General features: G+C 33.8%; 1 protein-coding gene across 1 annotated transcript; it reads right to left on the bottom strand.

Annotated features, from left to right (window-relative positions):
* Positions 1-301: 301 nt before the first annotated feature.
* Positions 302-22,602, bottom strand: LOC132742917 (glycerophosphocholine phosphodiesterase GPCPD1-like). The gene is made up of 4 exons (XM_060731425.1): positions 22,529-22,602; positions 3,653-3,968; positions 1,851-2,011; positions 302-384 (listed from the first exon to the last, which is right to left on the bottom strand). Exons 2-4 carry the CDS (start codon positions 3,796-3,798, stop codon positions 302-304), a joined length of 390 nt encoding a protein of 129 aa, XP_060587408.1. The 5' UTR covers positions 3,799-3,968; positions 22,529-22,602.
* Positions 22,603-22,812: the final 210 nt, after the last annotated feature.

Here is a 22,812-nt window from a genome sequence, read left to right as displayed (position 1 = left end):
CCTGACGAAAAATAATAAAGGAAACTGTTGCTAGGCAACTACATGTTCTTTGATTTCTTCTTACCTTTTATGGTGAGACTAACAAAAATTACCAATTTTGGTAAATTTACAAATGTCAATACACTTGTTATGGATCATAAAACAAACAACATTGGCTTCAATATGTGAGTAAATTAATTAGCAACAAAGAAGAGAAATTTTCACAAAACAATAAACAATATAAAAATTAAAAACCAAGGTTTTCTTTAAGGAAAATCGTATTATTCTGAATTCTAATAAAAATTCATTAAAAGAATAATGTCTACATGATTTGATTTAAGAAATATTTCTCACCATTCAACCCAAAAACGTCTGCACTGTTTGTACCATTCTCTTTCTGAAAATCTGAAAAGAAGCATTAAAGCTTGTATGAAGAAGTCTTGGCTAACAATACAAGGAAGTATTTCAGTTATAAACCTGAGGACGACCTTTTGTAAAATCTATTTAAAGACATACAGTCTACAATTGGTTACAAGTCACAGAGATCTGAACACTTGCTCCTCAAACCTGTGGTTCGACTCCAGCCAGGGACTGTAATCTATCTATTCAACCAGCTTACAGAATGCCAGCAGTTTTGTTTTGAGCCAATGTTTACCTGTCAGAATGCACTAATGATATATCCTTCTTTTCAAACTAAAGCACAAAATGGGCCTTTATGACCTAGTGCTTAAGGTTCCTCATTTCAAATCACATCCATCTCACTATACAATATAGTGGACTCCTGAGAGCAATGTTGAATACTATCATTACATGTAACTATCAAGCTCACTTATGGAAGTTGTGTTTATCTCAATTATCTCATATTGGGTGTGCCATTTTTTTTACCCAGCTTTATAGTTTTTTCAATATTAATTTTGTAGAGGTCAACTTCGAAATGTAACATGCCAAATATCTAATATCTAAGCAAATTAAAATGTATTTTCACATAAGATTTATTTGTTTTCCTAGATAAATCTGTATAAAATAGGACCCTGACCCCAAAGTGGAGCCAATTTTTAACCAAGGGGTATGACATATACCTTTTGTAGAGGACCACAAGGTGATGCTACATGGCAAGTATCTATGCTCTGGGCATTCAAGTTATAGATAGGAAGAATTCTAAGACAAGTTATTTTACTATACATGAATAAGTCTATATAAACTAAATGATCCTCAGCAGTAGGGCAATTTTAACAACAGTGAACAAATGCATAATATCTATTTTTTGTAGAGGACCACAAAATGAACTTCCTTCCAATTTCTAAACTTTTGTCATTACATGTATATTTTCTTTTGAGTATTTATATTTTTAGACTTTATTTTTAAGTCTCTTTATAGCTTTTATGACTAACTGATGCATCAAACTAAATTTCTTTACATAACTTTGAAGAGTTGCACAGTAAATTTTGGTTAAGATCCACCTTGTGGTTTAGGAGATGTTAATTGTTTTAAGAAAATGTGTATAAAAATACACAACATACAAATAGCCTTCACCTAGGCGAAAAAAATAAAATGCTCAGGTAAGCCAAAAATAAAACAAACATATTGGCTTGTAAGCGCTCACCTGCGGACACCATTTCATTGGTGTAAAATGCTGCAAGTTATTGTCAACTATCAATTCATTAAACCATTTGAGCTACGTCATGACAAAACCAACATAGTGTGTTTGCGACCAGCATGGATCCAGACCAGCGCAGTCTGATTAGGATCCATGCTGTTCGCTATCAGTTTCTCTACTTGTTAAAGGGTATGTAAGCGAACACTATGGGTTCTGACCAGACTGCGCTGTTCATATATATACCTTGTATTCTATATGAAACCTGTATATATACCTTGTATAGAGATTTCTCTGGGTTTAATGCTAGTTTCCCACAATGTAACGAAGGTGGCTTTCTCCTCATGATCTTCAGATTGAAACAGGTGAGCGATAAAGTACCTGTACTTTAATGATTGCCTCAGCCATCTCAGCCTCAACTGCTTTGACCACACATTTCTACAAAAATTAACAGAAATAAAATAAATAATGGTTTGTTAATAATTACAGTTTATTTGGACAAGAGAATAACTAGAACTGCCATTGTCATGGCGTGAATACCTCCGCATACCACTTTGTCAGAATCAACAGTGGCCATTTAGAGCTCAATGACAACTTCCCTGCCAAATCTGAGGTTACTAAGCCAGTGAATTGCTAAGTTATGTATTCTAAATGCTTCAAATGTGAAAATGTCAAAATCAATACACTGCCGACAGGCATTCTTGAGCAATTGAGGGGAAAAACTTATTTTTTTGTCAAGGTCCCTGTGACCTTTGACCCAGTGACCTCAAAATCAATAGCGGTGACCTTATAGTCATGATAAACCTCCATGCCAAATATGAAGACTTTGGGTCAAAGGAATCTTAAGTTAATGGCCGGACAAACTTTTTTAGTCAAGGCCCTGTGACCTTGACTTTTGACCAAGTGACCTCAAAATCAATAGGGGTCATCTACTAATCATGACTAACCTCCATGCCAAATATGAAGACTGTGGGTCAAAGGAATCTTTAGTTATTGGGCAAATAAGCTTTTTAAAGTCAAGGCCCCTGTGACCTTGACCTTTGACCCGGTGACCTCAAAATCAATAGGGGTCATCTACTAATCATGACTAACCTCCATGCCAAATCTGAAGACTGTGGGTCAAAGGAATCTTAAAAGTTATTGAGCGGACAAGCTTTTTGAAGTCAAGGCCCTGTGACCTTGACCTTTGACCTTGTGACCTCAAAATCAATAGCAGTCATCTACTAATCATGACTAACCTCCATGCGAAATATGAAGACTGATTGTCAAAGGAATCTTTAGTTATTGGGCGGACAAGCTTTTTGAAGTCAAGGCCCCTGTGACCTTGACCTTAGACCCAGTGATCTCAAAATCAATAGGGGTCATCTACTCATCATGACTAACCTCCATGCCATATATGAAGACTGTGGGTCAAAGGAATCTTAAGTTATTGGGCGGAAAAGCTTTTTTCAGTCAAGGCCCCTGTGACCTTGACCTTTGACCCAACGACCTCAAAATCGATATAGGTCATCTACTTATCATGACTAACCTCCATGCCAAATATGAAGATTGTGGGTCTTAGGTATCTTAAGTTATTGGGCTGACAAGGAAAAACCGACGGCCGGCAGGACAGCCGGACGCCGGGACGGCCAAGCTGATTCCAGTATACCCTCCTTACAACTTTGTTGTGCAGGGGTATAATCACATATATTCAAGGCCTTTAAATGTCATTAGTAAGTTAATATATCAATATCATAATCTAGAAACTTTTAGTAAATGAGTCATTTTATTTAACACACATGAATTATTTAATGATTATTTTGCACATGCACCAACAACTTTTTTTTTTTTTTAGATTCAAATTCATATGTACTCTTGTATGATTTTTATAAAGATAAAAGCAAAATGTATTTATAATAAACAGTCAAATACAGCTTTATACCCTCTAAATCTCTAACATCTTGCTCTTCAATTCTGGAGGAAATAAAAGTACCCTACCCTGCCCTGCCCTGCCCCCACACCCACCCCTATCCTACCATACCCTTACCACCTACCTACCTACATACCTACTATCAATTATACAATGTAATGATCACTTACGTATCTCCTTGTTTTTTCAGCTTTAAAGCTTTATCAGGGTCCCAGTTGCCCAGTTCATCACATTCTCCCGTCACACAGATCACCTCTCCAGCATCTGTATCTCCCTGAACATTAAACAGCACTTCATATGTCACAGACTTCAACATGGTGATCTCTCTACCTTGATTAAATGATTGCTGCAGTCCCCCTTTTTCACAGACCTTGACTCTGGTGTCAAGTCTTATTTAGCAATAAATTACACCTTTAATTTAACAGAGTATTACCAGCTTGTCATTCACTTCTGACTGTTCCAGCACTAACAGTTTGATACCAGTCTCTGTAAATAGAAACAAGAGAAATTGTTACATCTAACTTTTGCTATTTTACACTACCTTACTTTATAGCGCAGCTGCTCTATTATTTTACAATACAGAAATAATTATGTATGTATATAATCAAGCATATTAGCAGACAAATCTATAAAACTTTATAAAGTAAATTAGTAAGTTTAAACATATTTTATTATATATATATATATATACATACATAAATTTTCACAATTATACATGAATACATTAATGTAAATATACAAAAGGGTTGGGCCAAAAGTTACAACAACATTATCGAGGGCCCTCTCCTCCTACACATTGACAAATATTACACAGAATACCCATCTGCATTTGAAAACAATTTCATTCAACTAATTTTTTGCTGTAAATTTGTTTGTTTGTATAATTTTGGTCTCTTGCCAGAACCATTTAGCTACCTTTTCAGTAATCAAGCATTGAATTAACTGTCACTGAATAAGTGCAGTGCATTATGGTGTCAAATTACACAGTGCTAACCAAAGGACTTTAAGTATGTTTGCTGTTCAAATTTTCAAAACTTGCCTTCACCTACATATTGCACAAAAAAGTTCATTATATATAATTATATCATCGTTTGGAAATGAATCATTTATTATGTAATTTAAGGCTGTCAAGCGACCCCAAGGAAAAAGTGGGGCAAAAATTGGGCTGAATTTTTTTCAAAAACCATAGAAGATATGTTACTTAAATATATGCTATGGCAAGTAGAGCCCAATAGGTACTGTTTTAGTTTTATGAACATTTTATAACTATATTACACTAAGTTTCAATGTTACCAAATGTTACAGCAAATCAAATACAAGTACAGTGCAACTTTTTTACATTGCACCTTGTAAAAAAAAAAATGGAAAAAAAAACAAGAACGTGTTTGTTAAACTCAAATGCCCCCGGCTCCGATTCTTGTCAGTAGCAATATTTCAAAAAATTTTTCCCCATTCACTCAGTTATGGACAGAAACATTGCCAACAAGAATGTCGAACGACACATATACCCCCCTTTCTAGCCATTGACTCACATAATTGGTAATTTTATTAAAGAAACTTGCCAAAAATGGGTACATGGAAGTGTTCAATTATGGAAAAATCAACAGAAACCATTTTGACATTTAAAGCCAATGTGACCTTGACCTTTTGCCTAGTGACCCCTAAATCAATAGAGGTCATCTAATACTTATGACCAGTAACTAGGTGAAATATGAAGACTTTGTGATGAATACTTTTTCAAGATAATCAGCGGAAACCATTTAGACATTTAAGGTCCCTGTGACCTTGACCTTTGACCTAGTGACCCCAAAATCAATAGGGGTCATCTACTAGTGATGACCAATCACTGTGTGAAATATGAAGACTTTGTGATACATACTTTTTAAGATAATCAGCGGAAACCATTTTGACATTTAAGGTCCCTGTGACCTTGACCTTTGACCTAGTGACCCCAAAATCAATAGGGGCCATCTACTAGTGATGACTAATCACTATGTGAAATATGAAGACTTTGTGATGAATAATTTTTAAGATATTCAGCTGAAACCATTTTGACATTTAAGGTCCCTGTGACCTTGACCTTTGACCTAGTGACCACAAAATCAATAGGGGTCATCTACTAGTTATGACCAATCACTATGTAAAATATGAAGACTTTGTGATAAATACTTTTCAAGATAATCAGCGGAAACCATGTGGTCTACCGACGGACAGACCAACGGACGGACCGACAGACAGACAGACAGACCGACATTAGCAAAACAATATGCCCCCTCTTCTTCGAAGGGGGGCATAAACAAGAGCTGTCACAAGAGACAGCGAAGCTCGACTAATAAAATACTGGACGCAGTAAGGAGGACAAAATACGAAAGAAAAATCAATTATGTATAATTATGTATTAAGTTATAGTAAAAAAATAACATTTGTTAACATAAATTCCAAGATCAAGGGGAATAATTCTTGAAATAGTCATGCTAGAGTTATGGACCTTGTCACACAACATTTGTGTAATGATAAGAAATATATATTTGAAGTTTGAAGTAGACACCTTAAAAAGTAAAGAAGTTATTATATTTCTTAAAGAAAATCCTAAGTTCAAAGAGAGAAAAATCTGTAAATATTGCTTCAAGAGTTATGAACATTGTCACATAAAATGTAATTGATGATAAGGAATAAGTATTTGAAGTTTGAGGTAGATACCTTTAAAAATAAAAAAGTTATAATAAAAAATAACATTTTTCTAGTAAAAAAATCTAAGTTTATGGGGAGATAATTCTTGCAATATTGGTGCTAGAGTTATGAACCTTGTAACATAAGATGTGGATGATGATAACGTAAATATATTTGAAGTATGAAGTTGATCCCTTTAGAAATAAATAAGTAACAGTAAAAAATAATATTTTTTATGGAAAATTCTAAGTTCAAAGGGAGATAATTCTGAAAATATTGGTGCTAGAGTTATGAACCTTGTCACATAGGATGGGGATGATGATAACGTAAATATATTTGAAGTATGAGGTTGATCCCTTAAGAAATAAAGAAGAAACAGTAAGAAATAGCATTTTTTGAGGAAAATTCTAAGTTCAAGGGGAGATAAATCTGAAAATATTGGTGCTAGAGTTATGAACCTTGTCACATAAGATGGGGATGATGATAAGGTACATATATTTGAAGGGTGAGGTTGATCCCTTCAGAAATAAAGAAGTAACAGTAAAAAATAGTATTTTTTAAGGAAAATTCTAAGTTCAAGGGGAGATAAATCTAAAAATATTGGTGCTAGAGTTATGAACATTGTCACATAAGATGTGGTTGATGATAAGGAACATATATTTGAAGTTTGAAGTTGATACCTTAAGAAATGACAAAGTTATAGTGAAAAATATTTTACTGTACCAAAACTTTAATCTAAAATCTGGACACGGACGCGGACGCCGACGCCGGGGCGAGTAGGACAGCTCTCCATATACTTCGTATAGTCGAGCTAAAAATTGTAAACACAAGTTATATAGCTTGACAGAGTCATGGCATTTTGTAATTGTGAAATATATAAGTTGCCAAGTCATTGGTATGACTTGTGAAGTGATAAATATTCAACTTTATCAATATATAAATGTAAGAAATCTATACTTGGCACCCTTGACCTTGACCCAATGACACCTATAGAATATCATACAAGTTATCTTCCTACCAAATATGAAATACACCTGTCAATAAATAAAGGCTGTATGGGCAAAAAATGTTAAAATCTATTTTGAGCATTGATGACCTTGATCAAACTGACCCCTGACTCCATCCAAAGGAAGAATACCATGCAAGTTATCTTCCAACCAAATATGAAATAAATCTGTCAATAAATAAAGGTTGTATGGGCAAAAGTGTAAAAATCTATTTTTAGCACTTGTGACCTTGACCCAACTGACCCCTAACTCCATCCAAAGTAAAATAACATGCAAATTATCTTCCTACCAAATATGAATATATCTGTCAATAAATAAAGGCTGTATTGGCAAAACTGTAAAAAAAAATCTATTTTTAGCACTAGTGACCTTGACACTCATTGGTATGACTTGTGAAGTGATAAATATTCAACATTATCAATATATAAATGTAAGAAATCTATACTTGGCACCATTGACCTTGACCCAATGACACCTATAGAATATCATGCAAGTTGTCTTCCTACCAAATATGAAATACACCTGTCAATAAATAAAGCCTGTATGGGCAAAAGTGTAAAAATCTATATTTAGCACTGGTGACCTTGACCCAACTGACCACTAACTCCATCAAATTTTATGTTCCTATCAATTATAAATAACATCTGTCTATAGAATATATGGTAAATACAGCTGTAAAAATGTAAACATCTATTTTTAACATTGGTGACCTTGAAATTGGTGACATTGACCTTGACCCAAATGACCCCTAACTTTACCCAAAGAAGGAGGACCTTCCTTGGCATGTTTGTATTAAACATGAAAGACATCAACCAAAAAATAAAGGCTGTATTAACAAAAATGTTTAAATTTATTTTCCAAACCAGTGACCTTGACCCTAGAGACCACTTACTCCACAAAAAATTAGAAGACCATTAAAGGTAATAACTGGGAAATATGGATGACACAGTTATATAACTTGGCAATATCATGCACTTTGTATTGATAAGTAAGTGTGGAAATTATGAAGCCATTAGTATAGATAGAACTTAAGATATTTCCAACTTGCTGTTTTAGGTTAACCATTATTCATTTTCTAAGTGCTGAAAAGGGCAATAACTTGGTAAATATGGAAGCCACAGTTATGTAACTTTACCAGATCATGTACTTTGTATTGATAAGTAAGTGTGTAAACTAAGAAGCCATTGGTACAGGTAGAACTTAAGAAAAATCCAACTTGCCGTTCTAGGTTAACCTCGTACGGACAGACAGTTCAATTACTATATGCCCGGGGGCATAATAAAAACAAGAAACATGGCAATGCCATGAAACCAGGTTTTCAATTATCACCATTGTAGATAAATATGTTGTATTTGAAATACAAATACAAGCAACAAACAATGTAACTATGTGCAATGTAAACCATGAATAATGTAGGAGGAATTGCGCACAGAAGAAGTGTTGACTATATATATTCTGTATAAGGAAAAAAAACAAAGGGCCATAATTAGGTAAAAAATTATCCAATCACAAAACCCCGACAATATGTGCTAGGTCACTTGATGACAAAGCTTCTTTGAAAGTTTGAACAAAATCCGTTGAGAAATGTAGGAATAGTTCAGCACAGAAGAATTTGTTCAATTCTGTATGAGGAAAAAAAACAAAGGGCCATAATAAGGTCAAATATTATCCAATCACAAAACCCTGACAATATGCGCTAGGGCACTTGATGACAAAGCTTCTGTGAAAGTTTGGTCAAAATCCGTTGAGAAATGTAGGAGAAGTTGCACACTGTAGATATTGTTCACTATATATTCTATATAATGAAAAAAAAACAAAGGGCCATAATTAGGTCAAATATTATCTAATCGCAAAACCCCGACGATATGCGCCAGGGCACTTGATGACAAAGCTTCTGTGAAAGTTTGGTCAAAATCCATTGACAAATGTAGGAGGAGATGCGCACAGAAGAAATTGTTCACTATATATTCTATATAATGAAAAACAAGAGGGCCATGATGGCCCTGAGGTCGCTCACCTGTATATAGGCCCCCCACCCCCGGGCCAATTTTTACCCAAGGGCTTATATTTGTTTATTTGAACAGACTTGGTAGACACCCATAAGAAGATGTTTCATGCTAAACATCTAAATTCTAGCTCATTGGCATTTTTTAAAGAAGATTTTAAAAGTTTTTACTATACACATATAGTTAAAAACAATGTCACCCCTGGGACAGGGCCAGTTTTGACCCCTGGGCGTTTATTTAAACAAACTTTGTAGATATTTACTTAAAGATGTTTCATGCTTAATATCTAAACTCTAGCTATTTGGGTTTTTCCAAAGAAGATTTTTAAGTTTTTGCTATACACATATAAGGAAAATCAATGACCCCCCCCCCCCCCGGGCGGGGCCAGTTTTGACCTCAGGGCTTTTATTTGAACATACTTGGTAGACACCCATTAGAACATGTTTCATGCTAAATATCTTAGCTCTAAGTCTTTGAGTTCTTTAAAAGAATATTTTTAAGTTTTTACTATATGCATATAGGGAAAATCAATGACCCCCTGGGGCGGGGCCAATTTTGACCCAGGGCTTTAATTTGAACAAACTTGGTAGACACTCACTAGAAGATGTTTCATGCTTAATATCTTAGCTCTAGCTCTTTGGGTTCTTTAAAAGAAGATTTTTTAAGTTTTTACTATATGCATATAGGGAAAATCAATGACCCCCTGGGTCGGGGCCAATTTTGACCCCAGGGCTTTTATTTGAACAAACTTGGTAAACATTCACTAGAAAATGTTTCATGCCAAATATTTAAGCTCTAGTTCTTACGGTTCTTTAAAAGAAGATTTTTTAAGATTTTACTATATGCATATAGGGAAAATCAATGACCCCCAGGGGCGGGGCCAATTTTGACCCCAGGGCTTTTATTTGAACAAACTTGGTAGACACTCACTAGAAGAAGTTTCACGCCAAATATCTAAGCTCTAGCTCATATGGTTTTTTAAAAGAAGATATTTAAAGTTTTTTCTTTTGGTTGCCATGGCAACCAGAGTTCTGCATGGAATTAAATTCTTTGAACAATTTTTAAAGGTGACCACCAAAGGAACATTCCTGTGAAGTTTGGATGAAATTGGCTCAGTGGTTTATGAGGAGATGTCATTTAAAGCAAAAGTTAACGGACGGACGGACGCCGGACGGACGGACGGACGCCGGACATAAAGCGATCACAAAAGCTCACCCTGTCACTTTGTGACAGGTGAGCTAAAAACAAAGGGCCATAATTAGGTCAAATATATACCAATTGCAAAACCCTGACAATATGTGTCAGGGCACTTGATGACAAAGCTTCTGAGAAAGTTTGGTCAAAATCCGTTGAGAAATGTAGGAGGAGTTGCACACAGAAGAAATTGTTCACTATATATTCTATTATAATGAAAAAAAACAAAGGGCCATAATTAGGTCAAATATTATCTAATCACAAAACCCCGACAATATGCCCCAGGGCACTTGATGACAAAGCTTCTGTGAAAGTTTGGTCAAAATCCGTTGAGAAATGTAGGAGGAGTTGCGCACAGAAGAAATTGTTTACGCCCGCCCGACGACATACCTCAATCTAATAACCAGTTTTTTCCTTCGGAAAACCTGGTTAACAACAGTTAAAATGAAAGAAAATAAAATCGCAAACCATTTCCCTTTTTTAATTATATGTTCAGTCATAAAGATATACACTGTACTTTGTATATAGAATAAATTATAAATGATGCTGACTGATGTACTCTCATACATATTTAAACCAAATATTAACTCAGGTTCATGATAAATTCATGACAGTACAACAAATTAATGGCTAACTGCATGTGGTCTAATCAATTACTCAGTGGTCATGGTGGTGGCAAAATCATCTGTCCATATTACCCAGGTTGTCCCACAGCAAGTGGAAATTTTCAAGAATTTACGTAGTAGATATACCATTGCTGCGTTGACGATTTCTGGGTTTGCGTAAATTATACCATAATCACGTGACCTTTCTTATGCAACCTCACTCCATAATCAAGTGACCTTTCTTATGCCTTAACCTCACGAGACGAAGTCTTGCATAAGAAAGGTCACGTGATTATGGTATAATTTACGCAAACCCAGAAATCGCCAACGCACCAATGGTGTATCTGTTTTAACCTATTGCTCCGCCCAGAAAAACTGAAAATTATACCATAGTCTGGGTATGGTATAATTTACGGTTACTGGAAATTATACTTGGAAGTATTTTACATAAGAAGCGCTGAAGAGCTATAGGTTAATATATAAAGTTCAACTGCTTCACATAAAATGGACAAACAAGTCAAAACCAGATTTTGCCAGTCCTGAATTAGGCTGCGATTGATTATCACCATTGACTATACAGACACATGACGTCTTGATTTATCATCACAATTATCAACCTGTGAAGTTCTTTACCTTACCAAATTTTTAAGATTCTTAATATAATTATAGTAACAACTATTGGTTTGCACTGAGCAAGTCAGGTGAAACATGGTTCAATAATAATTTTCTAGAAACAATGCAAAGTGTTCTCTTTAATATTTATTGTCATGTCACACCAAAACCTTGTATTAATCAACATCTCAGTCATAATAATATATATTCACATTCTTTTTGTTTTTTTAGTTCAGCATTTAATCAACATTCAAAATTATATTGATTTAGTATCTTAAAATCTTATAACATCAATAATAATAATAAGAGCCGTGTCACGACAAAACCAACATAGTGCGTTTGCCACCAGCATGCATCCGCGCAGTCTGATCAGGATCCATGTTGTTCGCTATCAGTTTCTCCACTTGTAATAGGGTTGGTAGGCGAAAAGCATGGATCCTGATCAGACTGCGTGGATGTTGGTTTTGTCGTGACGAGGCTCATAAAGACTTTTATTTAAAGTGCCTGTCAGTAACATCAATTTTCATTGGACAATTCATCTTGACAATTTGAATGGGTCTATAATGGATAGTATAAAATTCCGTAAAATTATAATGTTGTCTTAAATTATGACAACAAATCATGAAAGAATTATAAATGTATGTTGTACATATATGTGCAGGATACAATTGTTCCAACATTACATATCTTTATATAGCAGACAATATATTATTCTAAAACGAGATATTCTTATTTATGATATATTAATATTCGTATTAATCACTTAGGACTTCATGGACTTGATCAACAGTTTTTCTTCTATAGAAATGTCACCATTTGCAAAAAAATATCTGCATCCAAATGATACATTTCTATCAATGCTTTTATCAATATCAACAAGTTGTCCATTATAGATTAATTCACTTTAAATATTAACATTAAATATGTTAACCAGTCTACCTACTCAATTTCACATATAATTATTGAAGCATAAAATTGTTGCCTCATATACCTAGAACTGTTGATGCAATATTTATTTTACCTGCCACAATTTGTTATGATTACATGCAGCTATATACCAACCTCATATAAATAACAAACAATTAAAATATCTTCTCAATCCACTAAAAGATGAGTTCATACACAGATTAAAATACACATTTAAAACCTTGCTTAAATAAGTTCAAGATATTTTAATGTTTAAAATGTCATGAAATGTCTTCACTTGTAAATATTATGTTAGCATATAACTTCATAAGCTATTATATTATATTTAATGGGCTATTCTTACCTAATGTAGTATGTAATAACAAATAGCTATAAAAACTTTTTTCATTGAGTTAAAAATAACCTTACATGGCACAGGCTTTTTTTCTGACTGACCATTACAATAATAACATGCAGTAAAATTTTCTAACACGCTTTAATACTTCAACATTATTCTGTTCATACACACAACAAATCATAAATGATGTAATAAGTATGGAAACAATCCATTTATTACTCAATTATAGCAAAAAAAAATTAATCTTCTTGACAAAAATTGTCCTTAAGGTAGTTGTTCTTAAGTATGAAGACATTCAATTCATATACATAGTAGCCAAGTTTTAACCAATTTATCAAAATTCAGGCAAATTTCAATAATTTGACCTTCAGGGTCAAGGTCATTTATGAGTCAATGTCAAATTCAGTTTGATCTTTTTTAAAATTATCTCCTTAAGGTAATTGTGACATTCAATTCATGTATAACAAAGTTATAGCCAATTTAGCAAAATTCAGGCAAATTTCAATAATTTGACCTTCAGGGTCAAGGTCATTTATGAGTCAATGTCAAATTCAGTTTGATCTTTTTTTAAGATAAACTCCTTAAGGTAGTTGTGACATTCAATTCATAAATAACAAAGTTTTAGCCAATTATAGCAAAATTCAGGCAAATTTCAATAGTTTAACCTTTAAAAGATCAAAGTCATAGATAAGTAGAGGTCACATTCAAATTTGTCTTCTTGAAGGTCTTGTTTGAAGGGGTGTTGTGTCTAAATATGAAGACAATCTATTCAGAAATAAAATAAAAATACATGTAATGGCCAATGTTTAAGTAAGTTTTTGGCAAGCAACGGGACAAGTCTATAGCAATAGCTCAGATTGTTTCATCGTCGGATACCCACGGCCAAACCATAAACATTTATCAGATTGCATGTTATGTAAAATGTTTATCAATCGTGGGTATCCGACGATGAGATTGTTTTGGTTTGTTGTTTTCTTTTTTTCACACAAAAAAAAACAATCAAAAAGCAAACAACAAGTTTGGGGGGTTTTTTTTGCAAAAAAAAAAAAAAAAAAAAAGTGGAGCTTAAATCAGAAACAAAATGATACTGGTAATTATACATCAAAACTCAGTGATTTCAGACACATGAACAAATAAAAACTTACATGAGGTATAAGTCTGTTTGAATTTATGCTAAAATTATGTCATCTACTGATCATTCAAGTATTTGCATTATATTTATGTCATGTTTGCCTAGTGTCTGCTATACTATAGACTCCAGGGTGGAAAATGTTAATTGTATTAAAGCTTCATAATATGGCATTCTCAAGTTTAAGGATAAATGGTATATTATGCCAGCTTTATATTCAGAACTATGATGCAACTGCCTACAAATTGTGTGCTTTTATATCCAAAATTTAACGTTAACAATCAGTCATTTTTATAATGCTCCACCCTGTACAGACTCAGGTCTGTCTTAAAGGGACTCTGGATGGAGGTATAAAAGCCTAAAAACATAGGATTTGAATTTCTTACACAAATGAGCTACTGGGCACTTTAAACAGATAATGTATACATGCAAAGATAGTTAAGAAATATACTTTGAAAAAAAAATGAAAATCATAATTTTTAAGTTTTATGCTTTTCTTCGCCCGATTTAAGTGAAAAGCATTTAAACGCTTTTCATTTTGAGTCATTTTTCTACAATTTGAATAATTATTCTGGAAAAATGATGTGCCTGAATGATTTGAATTTTTGCACAAAGATAAGTGGTCTTTACCTACATCAAAATGGTACATTTATCTGGAAAAAATATTTTTAGTCCCATCATCTCAAAAAAGACCTCAGTGGAGTCCCTTTTATAATAATGGCCAGGTACACTGGTAATGTGTGTTATAAGACCATAGAATACTATGAAGTGTTTGCAATAATTTCACTGAGACTTTAACTCAACCATTGATTACATAAATTGTTTTGAGAGAAACAAACCTCAAAACAACACTAAATATATCAAATTTTCAATATACATATATATCATTCAACCATATCAATTTAAGAATTTACAAATTATTGACTCAATGACAAGTGGTTTTCACATTTTACAAGAAAATTAATAAAATATAACACAATATGACATAATACAATAAGATTACTTACTTATTTTCAGATTTAAAATTTATATCTAATCCAATCCAGAAAGAGATTTGTATATTAGTGAAAATATTATGCAAAAAAAACCCCAACTTATTACACTTAGCTTAATAAAAAAAACACTATATTCCATAATTGAAAAATTTATGAATTAAATTAAGAATTAAAATATAAATTACTGATAATAAATAAACCTTTCAACATGACTTTTCCCAAAATAAAATTAAAAAATTTTTTTTCTTTTTTTAAAAAAATATTATTTTTTAAAAAATTTAAAAAAATTTAATAACCAATTAAAAAATATAAAAAAAAAATAAAATAAGATTTTACTTACGTTTTTTTTCTATAAATTCGTTTAGCTACAATGTATCCAAGGTACATGTAAATTCAGATATCATGGTATGTTGACAGTCCAGTCATGTCATAAGGCTGCTATGTCATACTGGCCATATTAACCCAGTCCCCTCTTATTGTGTATAATTGACTTGTCCAGATTTAAATATGGAACAGTCCATTTATCATGTCAGGGATCTCAATATATAATAATACAAAAATTGTGCAAATTAAAGTACATGTATAGTCATGGCAGGATGATTTAAGTATTCGTATTTTATTTTGTAAATGTCATAAATCGTTGACTTTATTTTTCCGTGGCCATTTATATCAGTGAATAAAAAATTGTGTTCCTCCATAAAATATGATTTTTTTGTCAAAAATATTCTTTTGTTTAACAAAAACAGAAAAACAACCTGTAAAAAGTTTCAATACTTTTTTATAAAATATCATGTTCTTTTAAGAAACATACATGTATTTACATCAATATATTAACTCTTCCCATGAAATTATAACTATATATTTCATTCATCTATGCAAGATTTTACTTGCAACATAAATTTGAACTGCATCAAACTGTCCCACTATCGCTCCCCAAACAACTACGTAATATCACCGTGTTATATCTCAGCTTTTAAAGTGGGGAAACTAACGAGTACATTAATTTTGTATCCCTAGCATTATTTAATGATATAATGCAATTCAAACAGGAGCACCTGCTTCATTAAAGTATAGATATACTAATGGAAAACTTCTGACAGATTATCATAATAGATCTGTACTTTTATACATGTATATGGACATGTTTATACGGATATTTAATGTAGCTGACATGTTAATGAATATTTAATGAAGTATTGGAAAAGTGTATTGCCCCAGACAGAGCACACAAATTAAGTATCTTCTACAAATTTATTTTTTTAATTTGATTCAAAATTTTATCCTCTTCTTAAGGGAATATATATTATATCATTAGATAAAATATAAGTACAAACAAACTTTAACAATTACAGCTTTCAAAATAAACGCAACAGGTTGACTAATTTATTGTGAATGGTAATGCACCGTGAAGCTGTAATGGTAAAAGTGAGTTTGTACTTACAGATTCGGTGGGAGAAACCCACATTTGCTGAGTTCAGGATAACAGCTTTTATCAAGTTATTGTAACTTTTACCTTACTCATATACTATAGTCAGTTGATTTTTAGAGTTATAAATCCTTAGTTTACCAGAATTCAAATAGCCAACACTGAAAATGAACAACTACTTTGGACTGCAAATATATAATATTCCAAAACAGTCAATACTCCATGATAATCTTTATAAACTTTCCAGCTGACATTTAAGAAGCCAACACTGACCTTTCCAATGTAAATTACAACCTACTGTCATATATCCGATAAAAAAAAATAAATGTTCATATTAACATTTTCATAAAATATTTCAATAATGTTCACTGTCCATGACAATCTTGTCTATACAAGGCTGATGTGAATACATCCTTTTTAAAGATCCCAGATCAATTGAGCTATGAATAATTTCTAATTCTCAAATGGTTTATGAACCATTAACATTTTTTCACATGGTCTGATAATCTATGTATTAACATTTCAATGTTCATTGGGAGAAAGCTATAAATTGCTAAGGGTCCTCTGTCAACCAAATAATATTAACAGTTGCCATTTCAGTCTTAATTGGCCTTTAAAAAGCAAGATGTTACCTTGAGTACAGATAAGGCTAGGGTATACAAAACTATCCCTCCAATATACATGATATACTATCATTAAAATAAGACCTTAAAATGCTCTTATGGTCTTTCATTAATAAGACCTTAAATACTAACAAATTCCAAATCCTATGCTTAAATGCTAACAAATTCAAAATCCTATAGCCTTTAAAATAAGACCTAAAATGCTAACAAATTCCAAATCGTATAGCCTTCAAAATAAGACCTTAAATAAATACTAACAAATTCCAAATCATATGATCTTTTAAAAAAGACCTTGAATGCTAACAAATTCCAAATCCTAAAGCCTTTAAAATAAGACCTTAAATGCTAACAAATTCGAAATCCTATAGCCTTTCAAATAAGACCTTAAATAAATGCTAAACAAATTCCAAATCCTATGATCTTTAAAGAAGACCTTAGATAAATGCTAACCAATTCCAAATCTTATAGCCTTCAAAATAAGACCTTAAATAAATGCTAACAAATTCCAAATCCTATGATCTTTAAAGAAAACCTTAAATGCTAACAAATTCCAAATCTTTATAATTATGGCCTTTTAAATAAGACCTTAAATGTAAACAAATTTCAAATCTTAATAAGCATGTTCTTTTAAATAAGACCTTAAATGCTAACAAATTCAAAATCTTATGATCTTTTTTAAAAAGACCTTAAATGTAAACAAATTCAAAATCTTGATAATTATGATATTTTAAGTAAGACCTTAAATGTTAAAATTAATTCAAAATCTTAATATGGTCTTTAAAATACGACTTTAAATGCTAACAAATTCCAAATAAAAAACGTAATAATAAAAGTTGAAATAAAAAAATATAAAAGTCATGGAAATGAGATTATTGTTAAAAACAGGTTAAAAACAGAATTTAGGTATTTCAGGGAGACATATGTTCAGTCCTGCTTACAGCCAGACTGAACTGGGGTCCAGACAAGTTTATGATATCAGGTGGTAAAGCATTCTAGTGGACTATTGTTCTTGGGAAAAATGAATATTTATAGTAATCAGTTTTAGTTAGGACTTGCTGGAATGCATAAAGATGGGATGTTCTAGATGATCTTGTAAGAGGGATGATATACTTTGGAAAAGGGATAGCCACCTGGTCATGCAAGATGTTTTGAAACATGACCAGGCGTTGGTCAATACGCTGAGGGTCAAGGCGCCTCCGTTGAAGGGAAGTCAACATGTCAGTGACACTCGACAGACGGTCAAAGTCATGTTTGGCCCACCTAGCAGCCCTTCTCTGGATGGACTCTATCTGGTCAATGAGAGTTCCTGTGAAGGGGGGACCAGAGCGTGGAGCTGTACTTGAGCTGGGGCCTGACAAGTGTCTTGTATGCAGTTGACTTTAACCTTTCTGAGAGAACTTTGATGTTTTTGCGTAGACAACCAAGTGTTTGACTCACCTTTGCTGTGATGTTGTTTACGTGTTAATGTTCCATGTTAAATCATTTGATATCCTAGTGCAAAGGTATTTTGCAGATAGAACTGTTTATAATGTGGTGTTACGTAAGAGGTATTGTGTTGGAATGACTGTTTTTCGTTTTGTGATTTGGATAACCTGGCATTTTGATGGATTAAATTGCATGTTCCATTTTGTCTTCCATTGTTAAAGTTGATGTAAATTATGTTGCAGCAAGCTAGAAATTAGAATGAGAAGCGACAGTCAGAGATAGATAGCTGGCCGTGTCATCAGCAAATAGGCAGACTTTAGAGGATTGGACATATTCAGGAAGGTCATTGAAGTGTATAAGAAATAAGAGAAGTCCGAGGACAGAGCCCTTGGGAACACCGGAGGAGACTGGTATGGAGCTGGATGTGGAGCCATTTACTACCATGGACTGTGACCTGTTATAAAGAAAACCTTTGATCCATTCAAGAGTTTAACCCCTAATACCTTAGAAATGCAGCTTATACAGAAGTTTTTTAATGGTTGACTATACCAAAGGCCTTACAGAAGTCAAGAAGAATTAAGTCTACTTGGTATCTCTGATTTACTGACAGTAGGATATCATCTATAAGCATTAATAAATGGGATTGACATGACCGTTTTTCTTGGAAACCATGCTGCAATTCATAGAACAAGTTTGATCTAGTAAAGTACTTTGTTATACTGGAGGAGACAATGTGTTCCAGGATTTTACACAAGATAAAATACTGCGGACAGATTCTGAAAGTTCTCTGAACAAATGCTTTCTTACCTCCCTCCAACAGTACATTGCTTTCTGTTTCAGTTTCCACCCATGGATGTCTTTCATCAATTAAGCTTTATCATGATGAAATTCATTTGTTTTAAAGAACATTCTACATCTACATTGTACATCGGCGCAATCACACTTGATTATGACGCGACGGGTGGTGCTAGGTCAAGAAAAAGAAATATACAAGAAATGATAGAAAGTTAGAAGAGGTTGGATAGTATAAAGGTAGAGATATAGACAAAAAGTATGGCCAGCTATATTTCGCCTCTTCAACCCAAACCTCTCCGGTTACGGTGGCCGCTGCCGGCACAGCCTTGGATATCACAAGTGGGTACTTGTAGCTGGGCCCCTAAGGCGACTTAGAATGTGAGGGCTGATAGCCCCTGCTTGAAGGATACCAAGTCAGGGGCCTCTGCAACGGAGGCAGGTAAGCTGTTCCATATCTTGGCTGTACGAGGGAAGAAGGAGTTCTTGTAGTACGATGTAGATGTTGATGGTATATGGACCTTCTTGGAGTGGTCACTTCTAGTGCGGCTCGGGGCAGGGGTGAGATAATGGCTGACTGGTATGTCCACAAAGTCATTGGTGATCTTGAACATCATGGTCAGCTGGGCTTTGGTCCGTCGTGACTCTAATGTCTCCCACTCCAAGTGTTGGATCATTGAGGATACGCTGCTTGTGTTGTGGTAACGGTTCGTCACATATCTTGCAGCTCTCCTCTGGACCATCTCGAGCTTGCATGTAAGGTCCTTGGTATAAGGGTTCCAGATGGTGGAGCAATATTCAAGGCCTGGTCGCAGGAGTGACATGTAGGCTGTGCTCTTGACCTGTTCATTGCTGATGGGCAGGTTGCGTCGAAGGAAGCCGAGTGTGCTGTTGCCCTTCTTTACGATCTTGTCAACATGTTGATTCCAGGAGAGGTTTCCATACAGATGGACTCCGAGGTACTTGGTTATCGAGTCTATCTCGAGTGTGTGGCCCTTCAAGGAGTACGGGTATATGATGGGGTTCCTCTTCCTGTGGACCCTGATTATGCTGCATTTCTCTGGGTGGAAACTCATGCCCCAGCGTTTCTCCCACAATGCCAACTTCTTCAGGTCATCCTGCAGAACGTGGCAGTCCTCTTCAGTGTTGATTTCCCGGTATACCACACAGTCGTCAGCAAAGAGTCTGGCTTTGGACGTGACATGAAGTGGTAGGTCATAGATGAAGACCAGGAAGAGTATGGGTTCGAGCACACTTCCCGCAAACAGGACGTTTCGGCCCCAAACCAAATCGGCCCCAGTCGAAAAATCTGCCCCTGGACGTTTCGGCCCTTTTCCGCGAGACGTTTCGGCCCCACTATAGTGTATTGCTTGATTGATTAACAACAATTAATTACAATTAAACAATTATGACACTTTAATTCTTTGAATAATTATTTATTATCTTATGATCTCTTGAACCATTTAGATATACGTTAATGTTTTTAAAGGTGTTACAAACAATAAAGGCCGGTTACTTACCTATAAAACAAACCACTAAAACTTCTTGATTAAGAAAGTTAATTACAATTTTTCCTTAGAAAACATTATCTTTTGATCTTAATTAAACTATACGTAATTTCTTCAAAGTGTAACTAATTAACTGTTTATACTTTATGCTTATTGGCAGTATTGTTTTGTGTCTTGCTTCTTAATCATTCAAATACAATATCATCTATATATGGTTTATAATTTTTTTTGTATGTGTGTATTATATTTTTACAAATAAAGTTTATGTTCTGTTCTGTTTGTATTGATTACTTTCCCCCTACTACTATAATAATCTAGTTTTTATACTAAATGATTAAATATATCCTGTTTTCTCGTATTCTCGGGGGGTTAAGGACTAAACTTGGTTGCATAATATTTATAAAACATTCTGTTACAGTATTTTTAGCCTGATACACAGAGAAATACCTTATTAACAAAATACAAAGAAAGAAAGATCGTAATTGTAAGCAAAACTAAAGATATTTCTGCTTGTATATACTGACCTTCACCCTCTATGTGAAGCAGGTGCTTTCTCGTATTCTCGTGGAATTTGATTGGTTGTTAAGGCTGGTCGCTATGTGATGATTTTATTCTACATACCAGTTCAAATCATTAGTGCCACACCTAATTAAGTGTTAAATGGCCTAAATCTATAATTTTATTGTGTTTTAATAACAGCTTGGCAGGCCATATCAAACTTTAAGGATCATATTGACGCCTCTTTGGTACCAAATGATTTTGATTGTTCCAAAAATAGTTTGAACTCCATTTAGTGTTGTTATTTACATTATCTCTCTAATATATATTAAGTTTACGTTTATTTATTAGTTACTTATTAGTTATATGAACATTAAACAATGAATACTACTGTTTTCCATTGCAGTTGTCAAAAGTGAAATGTGTTTAGGACAAACAATGTTTCTTTATTGGTTTTTAATTGGAGTTCATATCTTTTTTATATTATCTATTCGTAGTACAAATATTTTGAGCTGTATTGTATAAATAGTAGTGTGAGACCGTCATTTGAAGCATCTTGCGTCAGAGACCCGCTACAGGTTTCTGCAACATGGAAAAAAAACTATAAAATTGATGATTTTGGAGGGAAAATTGATAAATTTTATGTTTATTCTCTAGATTTTACGATTATTTTCAGTTATTTTGTTAAAATGCTCTGCTAAATAGACATGTTTTCGGATATCGATGGAAGTCGCGAGCGTTGCTTCCAATTTAAATATTCCACGAGAATACAAGAAACCCCGAGAATACGAGAAACAGGGATATATATTAATTGATTAATTTTTTTATTGAAATGCTATTAATATATCGGTTTAGAATACATTACTTATTCTGGGGCCGATTTGGTAAAGGGCCGAAACGTCCGGGGCCGAAACGTCTTGGGTAGTTTGGGGCCGATACGTTTTGGGGCCGAAATGTCTCGAAATCCACTTCCCTGGGGGACTCCGCTGATAACGGGTGTTGGGTTGGACGTTGCTCCATCAACAACTCTGCGCTGAGTGCGGCCTGTGAGAAATGCCTCAATCCACTTCAAGGTATGGTTTCTGATGCCATAATGATGGAGCTTGACAAGCAAGCGACTGTGTAGGACGCGGTCGAAGGCTTTGCTGATAAACACTCTCTGCTATAAACACTCTCCTTTTTGTTGTAGAAATCTGATTTGTTTAAGGATCTACGTTTAAAATGAAACATAATAGCGTAGATTCCAATGAATTTAAGAGATAAAAAACACACACAAATGGTCCAATACATACCTTCCATGTTGACATCTATGTTTATTTTCAGAAACGTCTGTTGTTGTTGTATTTGTTGTTGTTGTTGTACAGGGTTTACGCCACGAAGTTTTTCTACAGGTTGGACACTACTAAATTATTTTCCTTCCCCGTTCTACTGTACAGTAACATCAATTTTATAGTCCGTAATTTTAAGACTTATACGTAACATATTTCAACATTTCATGGAATTACATTAAACACTTTTAATCATTTATTAAGTTTTAAAATACATGTATTTAAAAATTCTTGAAAATGTCCATAGC

Source organism: Ruditapes philippinarum, unplaced genomic scaffold (assembly GCF_026571515.1).
Source record: "Ruditapes philippinarum isolate M1 unplaced genomic scaffold, ASM2657151v2 ctg2790_1_1_1_1, whole genome shotgun sequence".
NCBI classification, from domain to species: Eukaryota; Metazoa; Mollusca; class Bivalvia; order Venerida; family Veneridae; genus Ruditapes; species Ruditapes philippinarum.
The sequence above is the reverse complement of the archived record's forward strand: the minus strand, read 5'-3'. Positions and strand labels throughout refer to the sequence as shown.

Bases quoted from the DNA above. Each gene is read 5' to 3' on its own strand.
- LOC132742917 (XM_060731425.1), bottom strand. From the start codon at position 3,798: ATGTTGAAGTCTGTGACATATGAAGTGCTGTTTAATGTTCAGGGAGAT. The intron at 2,012-3,652 runs GTAAGTGATCAT...TAATTTTTGTAG, and splicing joins CTGAAAAAACAAGGAGATAC to AAATGTGTGGTCAAAGCAGT. The intron at 385-1,850 runs GTATATATACAG...GCTTCTTTTCAG, and splicing joins CAGAGAAATCTCTATACAAG to ATTTTCAGAAAGAGAATGGT.